We start from the raw sequence: 16631 nt of genomic DNA, 5'->3' as shown, positions 1-16631 counted from the left end.
GGCGAGTTCGGAGCCATTTTTTAAAAAGTTTTCAGTGGCTCCGAGCATCGTTGTCATGCGAACGGGCACTCAAACGCAACCAAAGTTTATTCGTTTTACCTTGTGATCATTGTCGTGTAAACAGACCCTAATACTCCAGCCATCATGGCTAAAGGTTAGTACTCGTATCGATACTCTGTATCTTCAAGTAGCTAAAGGTTAGTACTCGTATCGATACTCTGTATCTTCAAGTAGCTAAAGGTTAGTACTCGTATCGATACTCTGTATCTTCAAGTAGCTAAAGGTTACTACTCGTATCGGTACTTGGTATCGACAAGTAGCTAAAGGTTACTACTTCTATCGGTACTTGGTATTGACAAGTAGCTGAAGGTTAGTACTCATATCAATACTTGGTATCGACAAGTAGCTGAATGTTAGTACTCATATCAATACTTGGTATCGACAAGTAGCTAAAGGTTAGTACTTGTATCGGTACTTGGTATTGACAAGTAGCTGAATGTTAGTACTCATATCAATACTTGGTATCGACAAGTAGCTAAAGGTTACTACTTGTATCGGTACTTGGTATTGACAAGTAGCTGAAGGTTAGTACTCATATCAATACTTGGTATCGACAAGTAGCTGAAGGTTAGTACTCATATCAATACTTGGTATCGACAAGTAGCTGAAGGTTAGTACTCATATCAATACTTGGTGTTGACAAGTAGCTAAAAGTTACTACTTCTATCGGTACTTAGTATCAACAAGTAGCTAAAGGTTACTACTCATATCAATACTTGGTATCGAGAAGTAGCTAAAGGTTAGTACTCATATCAATACTTGGTGTTGACAAGTAGCTAAAGGTTAATACTTGTATCGGTACTTGGTATCGACAAGTAGCTAAAGGTTAGTACTTGTATCGGTACTCGGTATCATCAAGTAGCTAAAGGTTAGTACTCGTATCGGTACTCGGTATCATCAAGTAGCTAAAGGTTAGTACTCGTATCGGTACTCGGTATCATCAAGTAGCTAAAGGTTAGTACTCGTATCGGTACTCGGTATCATCAAGTAGCTAAAGGTTAGTACTCGCACTTGTCCATTAAGAAAGTGGTATCGGTGCGTCTCGAGATGCAGCCATTTATTTCTAATAAACATGATTTTCTTTCAGGTGATAGAACATCGAAACCACCAGGAACTGGTGAGTTGAAAAAAATAAGTTATCGCAATATATTTCTTATTATTGATCCAATCTGATGATCGATAAAAACACAACAAGTTAAATTCAATATTCTTTCATTCAAAGGTTCATTTCAGCCTTTCAAACAGGCAAAACCCATATTTACACAAGAATGGGTTGTTGTTTTTTTAAAGGAGTTTAAATACAGAATTCCAGTTGAAATCAAACTGCATCTTTCTCTACTTTTAAAGAAACTTTACTTTAAACAGAATTAAGAATAAACCTCATATTTCATGTAAATGTGTGTATTTCGAAATCTAATATTGGTATTTACAAGCCAGTCAGTGATCTAATAAGCGGCTGCATTAGTCATCTCAGTGTACGCTGACGATACTGTGGTGTCTATTCAGCCGGGAAACATAGAAAACCTCTTAAAAGCTGAGTTATATAGCCATTCAATTTCAATTATTTATCAACATAGATTTAGTGTCGCTCAGATCCAGCAGGATGATTAGTTTATTAAAAATATACCAAAAAGTAGATGTTCAGTGTTAATATAAATTATTTCCCCCTTCGTGAGTAAAGGTACTTTTAGTATATTCACATCTACATATTGTCCCCTTTTTATCTATATATATTGTATTTTGTTACTTCCAGAGGATCCGGGCTTCCTGCTTCGTCTTGAAATAAATCAATAAAAGTCAAGACGAGCCCAGCTGTGCACCAGTATTACTCATCTGACGTTCTGCAGCATTCACCTTTAAAAACTTTAACTGGAGAGACGTTCAAAAGCGTTCAACATCAGAAATGGAAAAGATTAACACCATGATGTGCCATTTATTTCTCTATGATCACAAATACATAAATAAATATTGCTAATACACACACACACACACACACACACACACACACACACACACACACACACACACACACACACACACACACACACACACACACACACACACACACACACACACACACAGCCTTCAACCTTTTTTCTCTAACTCTTCTAACTCAAGAAAATAATAATGACTGCACTAAAGAGGTCAGTAAGCTGATCGGACACTAGAGGGCGCTCGAGCTCCATCCGTAGGAGACGTTGGGTTAGTTGAGGCCAACTGGAACGTTCCCAACTCTTTGTAGAGTCTCTGATCCAGTTTGCGCTTCAGATATCGCCTGGAAAAGATTCAATGAAAGCCTAAAACTCGAACTTTCGAACGTGATCGTATTTAATCCTTTAGTTTATCGGCGCACAGATTTTATTCCACTTCGGTCAGAAACAAAACAAAGTCAATCAAAGTTAGGGTTTGACTTTAATGAGCTTTAAAAACATTTGAGTGTGTGTGTGTGTGTGTTGTGAGTAAAAATGCATATTAACGTAAATATGCTTTTTACCCCCCCCCTATTTCCTATATATTTTTTTTTTTTTCCCGTATTCCCTGTCTGGAACAAATCAATCATCAATAACCGAATCGGAGTCAGAAAGAGTCGTAAACATGTTTTCGTTGTATTATTTCGCAGTTTACGGAAGAAGAAAAAATAAAAACTTTCAAAAAGTTCCCGGAGAGGTGTAAAGTACAAAAAAAGACGCTCCGGTTGGTCGGAGCGTGCGCGTCCCCGCGCTCAGGGCCGCGCACGGTGAATAAACACGGTCTGAACACGCGTGCAAGCACGAGCCACACCCAGTGTGTCACACACACACACGCACTCGCACACGCGCGCGCGCACGCACACAAACACACACACACAGTGTAAGCAGACACTCCGCTCCAGTCCGAGTCAAAAACAGTTTCCGGCCGACATGAAGCTCTTTTTAAGGATTATTTCTCTCCTCCTGCTGCTTTCTGGAGCATTCTCACAAGGTAACAACACTTTTATAGAGTTTTCCGTGACTTTAATCCGAGGTTAGAGACTGTAAATGTTCAGATTTGCGCTTTCAAAGTCATTAAATCCTGACCTCACGGTTCGGGCGGAGAGCCGCAGACTTTAATCTGCTTGTATCTCCTCCTAACATGGCCAATACACGAAGAAAGAGCATACACTGCTATTTTAAACTGATAATCTATAAATAATCTCATCTCTGCATGCATGTAGCGTTAAAAAAAGATCACAGATAGGAAAGTTTCCCAGCTGGAAAAAAAAAGGCACGTGAACGCCTCTTAGATCATAACGTTTCCATCCTTTGAAAAAGCGTTTTTAATAATTAAAAAACTGTTTGACGCAAAATTATCACTGCAGATGTTCATGTACAAGTGTTGCTGACTAACTCCACACATAATAGACATGAAACAAAAATGCTAATTTAAGATTATATATATATAAAATAATTAAAGCAATCCACAAAATAAAGGCAGGATTTAAAAAGTTGAAAAAAAAACTGGACTTTGAAGTTACTTTTTTGACACTCCAGAAGAGCACGTGATGGAAAAACACCAAAATTATCCACAGTGGAGTAAAACTGGGTCACTTATCTGGAAATATAAAAGCACAAGGACATTATTCAGCGTTTGAGTAAACCCGTGAAGGCCGAGCAAGACAAACAACAACTGCAAATATTTTCCTTTGTTTAGAGACGAAGAAGTGCAGGTTTAGTACAATTCCGTAAACCTGTCATATCGTGATACTTGGTAACGTTATCATATATGTTCTGTTAGTGTTCTGGGTGTCCGTTTCCACGACAACGGCTCTCGGAGCCACTGAAAAGTGCCACTTTTTTTTTTTGAAAAAGCGCCGTTAGCGTCCGTGGTGGCATTAAATCCAGACGACAGCAATGCGGCTGTACAGTGACTCAGACCTTCCGCGGCGAGGAGAATATCAAAGCTGAATGGCGAGGACTCGACACTTTTGGGAGGCCGGCGCAATCGCGTCAAGAAGAACAGGATGGCAGAGGAAACCACAGCCCGCTCACGCAGACATGCAGAAGTCGAACCGCGGATTTCCCCCAAATTCAAAAGTCTCTGCTGCACGGCTGCACCCAAGGCGGTTGCAGTGAACCGGTTCATCCGGTTCACGGGTGAATGTAGGGCTCACTCAGCACGTTATAAATCAGGAATCGAGTCCACGTTTTCTGCAGCCACGTGTTGCTCTGCAGCTCTGAACTCTTAAAACAGAACAATATAGTTAGGCCCCGCCCACACGAGCCAAGACATTGCTGTCGTTCATTCAGAAGCTTCCCGTCCACGGCGTAGTACATACGCCAGGCCTGTAGGTGGCACTGTAACTCTCCCACAGAAATGCAATAGTCGTCATATTGGAGAAATCCAACACCTAGCCTAATAAACCGACGAGCGTCGGCAGCTTCTGCAGCGCCACCTGGAGCACGTAGTGCGCCATTGTGGCTAAGGGACGTCTCGGAGAGGGCGGAGAGGGTTGTGCCTTGGTCTGCCTGCTGTTATTTATTAATTTATTCATTGGTTCGTATGCTGGTATTTTACCTACTTTTCGCAAGAACTGTCAAAACGAATTGCATAAAAAAATCTTCTGGGATGATTTGTCATCATCCAAGGACGAGTCGATTAGATTTTGGGAGGTTAACAACAAACCGTTTCCAAACGAATACCAGAGAACTGCAAAAAGAAAATTCCCATACAAAGCGGATGAGAGAGGCACCTCATGGAGATCAAAGGAGATCAGCGTCTGTTGCCGTGGAGACGACTCCCTGCTCAGTGTTTCACACTGCGACGTTGCTCCCCGACAGGCTAGTTAGCGTCGATGTGAGCCATGGGCTAACACGCTAGCGATGCTAACCCGGTTCCGCAAACAAACGTTGGCGGAGGTCTGCGCTCTACCGAGTCTAGCTCTAGTTACCGTTTGTTTGACCACGGGATTCTTCATTCAGTGTTTTCGAGACGAGTTTCATTCTGACCACAGAATGAGGCGGCCCGTCACCCTGAAAGCAGCCCCTTCCTCTCCCGCCTTGGCGTTTCTGTTTCTCAACGGAGAAGTGAAGAAGAGTGGAGTTGCACACGTTAGAAGCCAAACCAAACGCGAATGGGACACAGTGACGAAGCAAACGCCAGCAAACATGGTGGCTAAAACCGCCCAGAACATGAGTCACACTCACAGTGCACACTCGACACACACAAACACACACTCTGATCCTCCCCTGAATGTTCTCCTGACGCTCTCATGTTTCGTCTCTCGTGCAGGAGGGTTTGACCTGGCAGACGCCTTCGATGACCCCGGTGAGTAGTTTCTTCTGGTGTGTCACTTGCGGTCATTGAATAAGTCCCGTTGTCACGGTGACGGAGGGCATGCGGTCCTAACACTCGCCGTTTGTTTCTCTTCTTCCAGCCCCAACGCCCGCCAAACCTAAGGTGGACCAGCCGAAAGATGACGGTGGTGCGTTTGTTACGCTCGCCGACATGATTTATTACCACCGCGAATAAACGCACCCTGACCCCAGAGCACCCGCCTCTTTTAAATGATGGTCAGGGTTACAATGGGGTCAGCTGTCGCGTCAATGTCGCGTTAACGTCGCATTAATATCATATTGACATGATGTTAATATCGCATTAATACCACGTTGACATGTTAATATGTTAATATCATGTTAATATCGTGTTAATATCATGTTAATATCACATTATCATGTTAATATCACATTGACCTATTAATATCATGTTAATATCACATTAATATCACATTAATATCACATTAAGAGCACATTAAGAGCACATTAATATCACATTAAGAGCACATTATCATGTTAATATCATGTTGACATCATGTTAATATCACATTAATATCACATAATATCACATTAAGAGCACATTAATATCACATTAAGAGCACATTAATATCACATTAATATCACATTAAGAGCACATTAATATCACATTAAGAGCACATTAATATCACATTAATATCACATTAAGAGCACATTAATATCACATTAAGAGCACATTAATATCACATTAAGAGCACATTAATATCACATTAATATCACATTAAGAGCACATTAATATCACGTTAATATCACATTAAGAGCACATTAATATCACATTAATATCACATTAATATCACATTAAGAGCACATTAATATCACATTAATATCACATTAAGAGCACATTAATATCACATTAATATCACATTAATATCACATTAAGAGCACATTAATATCACATTAATATCACATTAAGAGCACATTAATATCACATTAAGAGCACATTGACATGTTAATATCAAGTTTATGTCACATTACTATCATGTAAATATCACATTGAAATATGTTAACATGGCATTAATATCACGTTGATGTCACGTTGATGTCATGTTGATAAGTGGGCGGGGCTTACCCTGCAGCGGCGTCTCGCGTTGCCTCTCCTGCTTCAGCGCGTGTGTTTGTGTGTTTCAGGCGACTTTGGATTTGATCTGGCAGACGCTCTGAAACCAGGTAAATGTGGGATCACCTGTCAGGATTAAACCCCTTTTTGACACAATGAAGAGACTTTGAATGGCGGCAGCTGGACAAAAGACGGATTAAGATTACAGCCCAGATTATTGATTGTTTTTTTTTGGTGATTTGTGCCAGATACACCAAAGAAACCGACCGATAAACCCCCGAAGAGTGGAGGAGGTGAGTCCTCAGATTATTTCTTCACCTGCGCAGCCATAAATTATCAGGTCGGGATTACATCTCTGTGTGTGTGTGTGTGTGTGTGTGTGTGTGTGTGTGTGTGTGTGTGTGTGTGTGTGTGTGTGTGTGTGTGTGTGTGTGTGTGTGTGTGTGTGTGTGTGTGTGTGTGTGTGTGTGTGTGTTTCAGGTGACACTGACCTGGACCTGTTCGATGCTCTCGGACCAGGTAAACTGCTGCTTCTTCTTTAATTTCATCTATTGAGTAACTTTTGAGATTCCGGCACTAAAAGTGAACTTATTGTCGAATAACGACGTTTTCATTCGGTATCGTCCTCCCTGGAGCCTGATGTCCGATTGTGGTTTCACTGTCCCGACGACTGTCCGCGCGGACAAAGATGTCTGAAGTTTTCCTAAGAGAAACGAAATAAAACCACATGTCTTTCCGTCCACAGACGACAACCCCAAACCGGACAAACCTGCCGTCAAGCCCCCGAAGAGCGGAGGAGGTAAAACACGTTCTCGTAGTTTAACACATTTTTCCAAAACATTTATTTGACGCGGCGATTTGAAAATGCTTCGACTCAGGTCTCCGGGGAAAGCGCTATGACTCTGGGAAAACGTAACTTTTTGAAAACACTCCGTGTCCAGGGAAAAGGGTGGGGGGGGGGGGGGGGGTTCCGTCTCCGTAGAAACAGGGAAAATACAACTTTTTGAAAACACTCCAACTCCGTCTTGAGTGGAAATACGGACATTTTGGACTTGCTCCGTCTCCATGGCAACGGCGTGGAAAAGGCAACTTTTTGAAAAGGCTCGTTCTCCGTGGAAAATGGGGGACGTGCAAGTTTTTGGACACGCTCCGTCTCCATGGAAAAGGGGGGAAGGGGCAACTTTTGGGACGCCATAGAAGTGGGGGAATAAAACATCTTTTTGAAAACACTCCCAACTTCATCTCAATGAAAACCAGGGGAAACGCAACTTTTTGAAAACGCTCCGACTCCGTCTCTGTGGAAACGGGGAGAAACGCAACTTTTACGACTCGCTCCGTCTCCATAGAAACATGAGGGAGAAAAAAACTTTTTGGAAACACTCCACCTTCATCTCCATAAACACTAGAGGAAATGCAACTTTTGGAAAACGCTCCTTCTCCGTGGAAACGGGGTGGGGTCTACTTTTGGACAACGCTCCAACTTTTGTCTTCGTAAAAAAACCAGGGGAAACGCAACTTTTTGGATACGCTCCGTCTTCGTTTAACTAAACCACGTCAGTGAATATATTTTATTGACGTAGTTGCGTTTTTGTTTCTATACTCCGACTTGTTCTTTTGCTTTGCACCTCCAGACGAAGTCTGCCTTGAGTGCATGAAGTGTGTCGAGTCGTCGCTCAGGGACGGTCGTTAAAGAGGATCTTTGGTTCTTTACAGGAGGCGGCGGCGGAGGAAAGTTGAGCGACTCGGACTTGTTCGACATCACCGGCGGAGGTGGAGGCGGCGGCGGCGGCGGAGACGGACACTACAAGCCCGATGGAGGTAAAGAAAAAAAAAAGAAAAAAAGAAAAGTGATATCGGTGCGTCCCAAATCTAAACATTTAATGGGAATGAATTACACAGATTCTTCAATCTATTATCTATATATCTATCTTATCTAACCACTGGCTCCATCAGTGGTTAGATGTAAAGTAGTTCCTCTTGTCGCGGAGGTTTTTGTTGTGTTTTGTTGTCCTTCACTACGGCTGACTCACTGATGATCGTGCGGGAGGAGTCGGGCCGCTTTTCACGACTTCTCGTGTTTTTGCTGTAGTCGAAAAAGTCCCACAGGGCCAGACACCGCCCACCGACACTGGACGTTTGGTCCAAGCATGGAAGCAATTAGTCGTTTCTCGAAAAGAAAGGAAAAAAGCCACAGGCCTGAGCAGCAGGAATGAGAAGCACATGTCTGGATTCTCGCGCCAGATTTGAGTTTTTTTTTTTTTTCCTTTTTTCTTTTATTCTTTCTTTTTCTTTTTTGGAGTGGCGGGAAGTGGTATGGACTCGCTGGAACCAGCAGATGGCGGTAATGCAACTTTATGGACGCAAACTGCCGTTAAACCCAAAAGAAGAAGAAGAACGCAGCAGTTCAGAAAAAAACAAAACATGAATCCGTGGAAAAATAGGAAAATCTGTCAACTTATAGGTGTTTTGTTTTTTTTGAGACTCGGTATCAAACATGGGTCCCCTCAATGTGACGCGACGGTGTAAACCACTACAGCACTTCCCCCCCAAAAAAAGCCTGTCTGAACTTTTCTTCCCGGTGTGTTGAATTCCAGGCGGCGGCAGAAACCCCAACCACGACCCCAACTACGACTCCGGCTACGACTCCGGCCACGACAACCGCGGTACGTTTGGCGTCAGTCCCAACGGTGACGGCTGGAGGTCGTTCCCAACGTTTTCCATAACTTCTGTTTTTCTCTCTCCAGGTGGCGCTGATCAGCCTCAAGGTAAATCCATTTTTTCTTTTGGCTCGTTGGAGCAGCGGTTCCAAAATTACTCAGTTTCGGCATTTAGCGTTAAAAGTGTATCATCGTGCATCTTCTGTGCTGATTTGGGGAGTCGGTTTACACGACAGCGGTGCCAGGAGACACTTTTTGAAAATGGCGCCCAATGTGGAACTCTGCCAAACACACCGAGACCCAAAGAAAAGGAACTCTTCGTTACAGAATTAGAACAAAGAAGCTTTATTTGAGGTACAGTGTGTCTTGACGGTCCTTCTGTTTAATATTTATTATTATCTTATCTGCCACCGCGCTATATCCCCTGCAATCTTTAACCGATTTGAACCGTTCGAATATCAAAACGGGAAGCTTGTTCATGAGACGACTATTTTGCCGTGTGCTTTTTAAGTCTTTAACCGTTTTCGAATAAATCACAAAAAACTGAAAACATTTCGCATTCAAAGCGGATGGGAGAGGGTAACCCATGGAGATCAAAGCAGGAGAAAATCTTTGATCTTAGCATCTCCATGGTAACAGACTGGTCGGTTTAAAACCTGGTTTTTGTTGCAAAATCCTGTGTTGGTGTTTTGAATGACGCCACAAAGTATTTTACTCTTGAAGAAAAAGCGCTGGTTGATTTCCTGTCTTTGTGGTGCGACTGTGTCACTGTTTCCTGTTTCCCCCGTCAATGAACACCATCGAGACTGTCGGCCCTTATACTTTTAAAAACAAGTTTCTGTTGTATTTTGTCAGCTGGACCCGTGAAATGATAGTATGAACTGTACGTTTGGGCCGGTGTAGCGTCCGGTCTGCTCTGTGGAACGACGTGAAATTAGAAAACTTTTGAGTGTCTGCTTACACGACAACAGTGCTCTTAATTACTGTTAATGCAACTTGTTAAAATGGCTCCCAAGGTGGAACTTTTTGAAAACGGTGCAACTCCGTTTTGTCTTTGTCTTGATTTAAATAACAGAAAATGCAACTTTTGAAACATGCTTAGTGTCCATGGAAACGGGGGGGGGGGGGGGGGGGGCAACTTTTTTGAAAATGCTCCCATATAAGTCTTAGTGGAAACCGGTAAAACGCAACTCCTTGAAATTGCTCATACTTTGTCACTGTGGAAACAATGGAAATTGCAACTTTTGAAAAATTCTGAGACTCTTTTCTCCGTGAATATGGACGGAAAACACAACTTTTTGAAAATTCTTACCCTCCATCTCTGTGAATATGGAGGAGAGCACAACTTTTTGAAAATCCTTAGACTCCATCGTTGTGAATATGCAGGAAAACACAACTTTTTGAAAAACCCTCCCTCTCTGTAGAAATGGAGTAAATGCAACTTTTTGAAAAACACTGCTGTGTTTATAGTTTCATTACAAAAAGTACATCGATTTCAGTGTTTCTGCTGTTTCCATGGAAACGTACATTGTGTTCAAAACGTTGTTGTGTACACGCAAAACTTTTCCAAAACGAAAACCCATCAAAGCTTCCTTTCCACTTCCACCGAAGTGTGAAGATTACTAGTGACTCCCAAAGAAACGGTGCTCTTTCTCTTATCGGACCGAGTTTCAAGCAGACGCAACCGTTTTTAGTCGGGAATTCTGTCCCGTCGTCCGCAGGTTGGACGTTGAAAGAACTGTAGAGCTGGATTGTGATTGGTCGCGTGGTTGAACATGGGGTTTGGTTAAAACGCCGGCGTGTGGCGCGCTGCGTCGTTTTCTCCATGTCTCAAAGCCCCGGTCTGGCTCCTCTGGCTAAAACCTGCTTCGATTGTGTGTCGTTGCAGGTCCAGACCTCCCGTGGGGCCAAATCCTGAAGATGCTAAATGCTAACGCGCCCGAGGAGTTCTTTATGTGGCTGTCCAACTTAAAACAGACCGTCGCTCCTCTGTTACAGAGGCTCATGGATCTGCTGGACGCTTTGCCTTTCAATGACTGAAAGTCTACCGTAAAAATATTAAAGTCGCTGTTTGTTTTGTTTGTTTAGGTGAATCGCGGTTTACATGATGTCACAATTGGGTTGTTGTGGAGTTTTTTTTTTTTCTGTGTTTTAAGTCGTCGTTCTGTAGCGAATGTTTGGGTGGAGTGTTCAGTCCTCAGGGTTTCTTTTTATGATTATTATTATTATTATTATTATTATTCAGGCGTTCACACACTGAGGGTGAAACAGAGACGATGATCTGCATGAAAACTAGGCCCCCGTTTACACGGCAACGTTTCAAGTGGAAACGCTTCAGATAAAGTTTCGCGGCGACGTTTTGAAAATGTTGACAGCAAGAAAATCCTGAAAAACGATGTAGTGAGCATGCCAGGCCACATGTTGGCACTGTTGGCTGTTTTTGTAATGACGATACGTTATGACCATGAACAACGCCAGTACGGGGGGGGGCGTTTTCAGAAAGTGGTGTTCTATCCCATTTATATGGAGTCGATACGTTTTTCAAAAAAGTCGCGTTTTCACAGAGACAGAGTGGAAGCATTTTCAAAAAGTTGTGTTTTCTTTCTCATCTTTCTATGGGGACAGGGCATGTTTAAAAAGTTGTGTCTTTTTTCTATTTTCCTATGGAGACAGCATATTCAAAAAGTTGTGTTTTTTTCCTGTTTCCACGAAGATATTGTTGGGAGTATTTTCAAAATATGTTTTTTTTCTTTCTATGGAGACAGCATTTTCAAAAAGTTGTGTTTTCTTTCCTGCTACCACGGAGACGGGGGTCAGAGCCTTTTCAAAAAGTTGCATTTATTCCCCCATTTTTCAACAGAGATGGAACATTTTCAAAAAGTTGCATTTTGTTTCCACCTGTTTCTACACAGACGGAATCAGAGCTTTTATTTAATTTTTTTTTTTTTAAAAGTACCGTTTGCCTTGTTATCCACGGAAACGGAGCGTTTTCAAAAAGTGGATTTTTTTTTTTTTTTTCAGTAGCGCCGTTGCCGTGTAAACAGACAACGAATCCAAAACGCCAGGAAAGTTTAGCGTTTTCACTGGAACCCGTTGCCGCGTGAACGAGTCCCGACCCGCCGGGTGGAGATCCGCTGTTACGAAATGCTTGATGACATGTAGTTGATGTGATTTTCTTCTCTCTTTTTTTTTTTTTAAAAACTAAACGACCGTCTCTGCATTTGATTTGTTGTGCCCTGCGGATATCTAACAGCGATGGAGGTTTCCGACAGTCATGACAAGAGCGTTTCTATCACGGCGCCTGCAGCGGTTCCGTCTCCTTGTTTTGAGGCGTTGCAGCGTTGCAGCGTTGCAGCGTCGTGACTCATTGGCGTGTTCACTCCTTTTCTGTCTGATGTGTGGAAATCTGCTGCAGAGCCCCGCGTTTCTTTAAATACGCTCTGTTACATAAAGTTTGCTCTCATTGGGGGGGAAGTTTTATCGTCTACTTGTGTGTTTTTTTCTTCCACTGAAACTGTTCGGTCACGTGTTGCTCGTAATTAAACCGCCGGTTTCTCAACGTGCGGTTCCTCGGTAGTGAGTTTTCGCGAAAGCCACGAACAAACACTCCCGTCTGTATACTTTTTAAAAAAGGACAAATATTTGTTTTTATTGCACACAGACTCGTTGCAGAGAGTAATACACTATGAACATTAAGAACTATTTACTACGGACTTGGTGCGCTCGCGCAGTAGCAGAGTTTTCGAAAAGTTGCGTTTTCTCCCGTTTCCACGGAGAAAGAGTCTGTGTTTTCAACCGTTTCCGCTGACTTGGACTGTTTTCAAAAAGTTGTGTTTTCCTCCATTTCCACTGAGACGAAGACAGAGGGTTTTCCACGTTTATACGGAGACAGAGTTATAGCATTTTCCAAAAGTTGCGCCCACCCTGTTTATACAGGGATTGAGTAAGAGCGTTTTCAAAAAGTTGTGCTTTATTCAGTTTATACAGAGATTGAGTAAGAGCGTTTTCATAAAGTTGCATTTTCTCCATTGATACAGAGATTGAGTCGGAGCGATTTCAAAAAGTTCAGTTTTCCCCATTTATACGGAGATTGAGTTTGAGCTTTTATAAAAAGTTCAGTTTTCCCCGTCTATGCAGAGATTCACTTAGCGCATTTTCAAAAAGGTGCATTTTCTTTTTATACAGAGATTGAGTCGGAGCATTTTCAAAAAGTGGCATTTTTCCCCATTTATACGAAGACAAAGTCAGAGCGTTTTCCCTCTTTACGCGAGGACTTAGTTGGAGCGTTTTCAAAAAGTTGCAATTTATGCATTTATATGGAGACAGAATCAGACGGTTTTCACAAAGTTGCGTTTTCAACCACTTCCACAGAGTTGGACCGTTTTTCCCAAAAAAAAGTGTTTCTTTCCTCCGTTTCCACGGGGACAGAGCCGGAACGCTTTTCATAAAGTTGCGCTTTCTCGTTTCCACGGAGACCACGCACTTTCAAAAAGTTGCGTTTTCATTGTCGTGTGAACAGACTGGAGCGTTTGAGATTTTTAAACAACGTTTGAATGAAACCCGTCGAGTCCATGTCGCGACCCCTCCTGTACATATTTCCTCCTTCTGGTTGAAAATATTAATATACGGGAGTTTCCAAAATCTCCTCTTGGTAAGATAAATAAATAAATAAATAATGTGTTTCTTCCTCTTTGGTTGGTAACTACACCGTCACATGACACCTCATGTTTATGACTCACACCTCTGAATCTGCCCCACCCGTCACAGGGTGTGTGTGTGTGTGTGTGTGTGTGTGTGTGTGTGTGTGTGTGTGTGTGTGTGTCCCTGCCCTGCTGAAGCGGGTGTGTCTCTCTTTGTCTTGAGCGTCTCTACATTCCTCCGAGTTTTACTCACCATCTGAACACATTATCCAGCCTGTCGTCGCGTGCTGCCCCCTGGTGGACGGCAGGAGGACAAACTTGTCCTCCAACAAACCTAAAACAGGGGTTTTACTTGATATTTAGATAAAAAAAAAAAAAAAAAGACGACACACATGTTGAGGTTACTCAACATTTCGGTGTGAAATCACCTGACCCTGGTTGTGACTCCCCCCCCCCCCCCCCTCGCTCTAGAAGCCGGCTCCGGTCAGATCGCGGGGATCGTCAGCGCGGTGGGCGTGGCTCTGCTGGGCGCGGCGTCCAGCTACTTCGCCTACCAGAAGAAGAAGCTGTGCTTCAAGCTGCAGGGAGGTGGGTGAATCCTCATCATCTTCCATCGTCCCCATCGTCAGATTCACGCCGTCTCACGCCACCTCGCGTCACTCTTTCCCTGTCCAGGCGCAGATCCGGAGAAAGGTCAGGGGGGAACGCACTCGCAGCCTCAAGGTGAGAAACCACGGTTCGCGTGCGGAACGTCATTTCTGTTTGTGCACAAGATTCCACTTTACCTGATGTAGCCGCTCGGCGTTCTTGATGATAGGATGGAGGAAAAACCTCCAAACAGCGCCAAATAGTGGCCCGGCATGCAAACCACACGGGTGATGTGGGGTAAAAACGGACGTCGTTGATATGTGGAGCCAGATTTTTTTTTAGCTACGCGCGACTGCGTCGCGGATAAGCACCGGAGGAAGCGGCTCCGCCAGAATAAAAGCTGTTCTCTCCATCTTCCTACGTTCTCCTCCTCCTTACGTTGTTCTAGAGTCTGTGAAAATCGGACACCAGCAAAAAAAATCGGAATCGAGCGTCAAGTCCTGCAGTGTGAACGCAACTTTTCAAAACCATGCATTGATTTCTTTATGTGTGTGTGTGTGTGTGTGTGTTTGCAGTTCTCAGCAACCTGCTCCAGTCCAACTAGAAGGCCCGTTCCCTCCTCTTCCTCCTCCAGTTCCTTCAAGGTGTAAATAACGCGGGAGGGATGACGGTTCAAATCCAGCGCCCCCGTGTGGTCAACTCTCTGTGTAATTGTGTACATATATCTGTGTTTGATTTACCACTTTTACTATTTTATCATTTGAAAAAAGCGGATTTAAAAAAAAAAGAAAACATTTAGCAACACGTCGATTAAAAGTTGTTATAAGGAGAATTGTCTGTCATTATCACGTTACTGGATTAAATCCAGCTGAAGGAGCTTTTTAATACGAAGAAACAGACCGTCGTCACCGTCAGCCCTTTGCGTATCGTTTTTGGCGTCCGTTTACGTAACAACGTGAAAACCCAACTTTCGTATCGTTTCAGGGCTCCGTTTTCACGTTGTCATGAAAATGCGAAACGTTCGGAGTGCGTTGGGGGTGTGTTTACACGAAGCCCCCCTGAAAATGCGACTTTTGGAAAACGCTTCGACTCCGGTCTCCGTGAAAACGGCTACGCTAGCTACGTTGTTCATAGCGTTTCTGCCACTCCCCGTGTAAACGGACATCGTTTTCAAAACGTCGCCGTGTAAACGGGGGCCTCGGGTTTGTGGCCGTGTTAAATTTTAAGACGTGCCACCGCCAAGGGGTTCTTCACCCGTTAGCTTGTTGCTGCTACTCGGCTAACCGCTAAACGCCGCGTGTTGCCGGAGGTGTAAAAAAAGGCTTGCGCTTGCTAAATGTTGCTTCTGCTTCCAGAGACGGAGAAACATGATGAATGCTGCTTTTAATGGTGCAACATTTGAGATTTTACGTTAAGTGTGTGTGACGTCGTGATTCTTGTTCGGAGTCTTCGGGGTGACTTTTAGAAAATTCTTGACATTATTAGAGCTTTACAGTTTGATATGAAATGTGTTTTGAAACTATTTATGTTTTAAGATCCGGACTCACTTCGCGCTGTTAGCTCGATGAACTATCAGAAAAGTCAACGCACAAAATAAAAAAAAAACTTTCGTGTCAGGTATCCGGCTTTTTACTCAAAATTGTTTTTACGAATTCCAATATCAACTAATCGTGGAATCTCGACTTTCTCTTCAGAATTGTGCTCACTAATTCTTATATCACTAATACATGATTGAAGATTCAATTTAAAGTCAATTTTAGTCTGTAAACTTGTAAAGAAACTAAAATGACTTCTCGACGCAGCCTTGTAATGCCACTTGTTACCACAAGGTGGTGCAGTGACTCCAGTACAATCCAGTGGAAAGTGTTTGAACAACAAAAACAAGCAGATTTTTTTTTTTTTTAAGTGTTCAAAGAAATGAAACAAACGTTTCTTTCTTTGCTGCAGTGAACTTTAAACGTATTATATTAAGAGTAGGGTTTTAAAGGCGCGGTGTATTTAGTATCGTCAGACGCACAATGTGACTTTTTTTCGATGAATTCTCATCATGAGGGTCTTTTTGTCGAAATGTTGAGACGTAAAAAACAACAACAACCAGGGACTGAATGATTCTACTTCATGCTTCCAGCTTTTCATGATCTACAACCACGACGCGGGATTTTTTTGTTTTCTATCATTTACACTATGCAGGACTAAATTGAATGTGTTTTTCTTGTGAGTGGATTTGAAACGTGTTCAATAAAGTGATGTTGTACAGCGAGTCGTGTCCGTGACTTTGGAGGCCCGAAAGCCAAAACTCTAG

The 16631-nt window shown here is 42.9% G+C and overlaps 1 protein-coding gene across 4 annotated transcripts; it reads left to right on the top strand.

Annotated features, from left to right (window-relative positions):
* The first annotated feature begins 2784 nt into the window (after positions 1–2784).
* Positions 2785–16589, top strand: cd99 (CD99 molecule). 4 transcript variants are annotated; one of them, XM_080493615.1, is made up of 13 exons: positions 2892–3021; positions 5308–5343; positions 5453–5500; positions 6516–6554; positions 6693–6737; positions 6925–6963; positions 7190–7243; positions 8158–8262; positions 9039–9107; positions 9189–9209; positions 14213–14329; positions 14417–14464; positions 14905–15121. In XM_080493615.1, exons 1-13 carry the CDS (start codon positions 2961–2963, stop codon positions 14931–14933), a joined length of 711 nt encoding a protein of 236 aa, XP_080349741.1. In that variant the 5' UTR covers positions 2892–2960; the 3' UTR covers positions 14934–15121. The 4 variants fall into 4 exon arrangements, with proteins under 4 accessions (XP_080349740.1, XP_080349741.1, XP_080349743.1 ...); XM_080493614.1 differs by lacking the exon at positions 9189–9209 and having other exon boundaries at positions 2785–3021; positions 9039–9131; positions 14905–16589; XM_080493617.1 differs by lacking the exons at positions 14213–14329; positions 14417–14464; positions 14905–15121 and adding an exon at positions 10990–11211.
* Positions 16590–16631: the final 42 nt, after the last annotated feature.

This window comes from Lipophrys pholis (assembly GCF_963383615.2).
Source record: "Lipophrys pholis genome assembly, contig: SUPER_23_unloc_1, whole genome shotgun sequence".
Lineage (NCBI taxonomy): Eukaryota > Metazoa > Chordata > Actinopteri > Blenniiformes > Blenniidae > Lipophrys > Lipophrys pholis.
Note: the sequence above shows the minus strand (reverse complement) of the source record. Positions and strands in the feature narration are given on the sequence as shown.

What these genes read in the sequence shown, in the direction of transcription:
- cd99 (XM_080493614.1), top strand. Translation starts at nt 2,961, where the DNA reads ATGAAGCTCTTTTTAAGGATTATTTCTCTCCTCCTGCTGCTTTCTGGA. An exon ending in ACCCCCGAAGAGTGGAGGAG is followed by an intron (nt 6,738 to 6,924) that starts GTGAGTCCTCAG and finishes TGTGTGTTTCAG; the next exon opens with GTGACACTGACCTGGACCTG. An exon ending in ACACTACAAGCCCGATGGAG is followed by an intron (nt 8,263 to 9,038) that starts GTAAAGAAAAAA and finishes GTTGAATTCCAG; the next exon opens with GCGGCGGCAGAAACCCCAAC.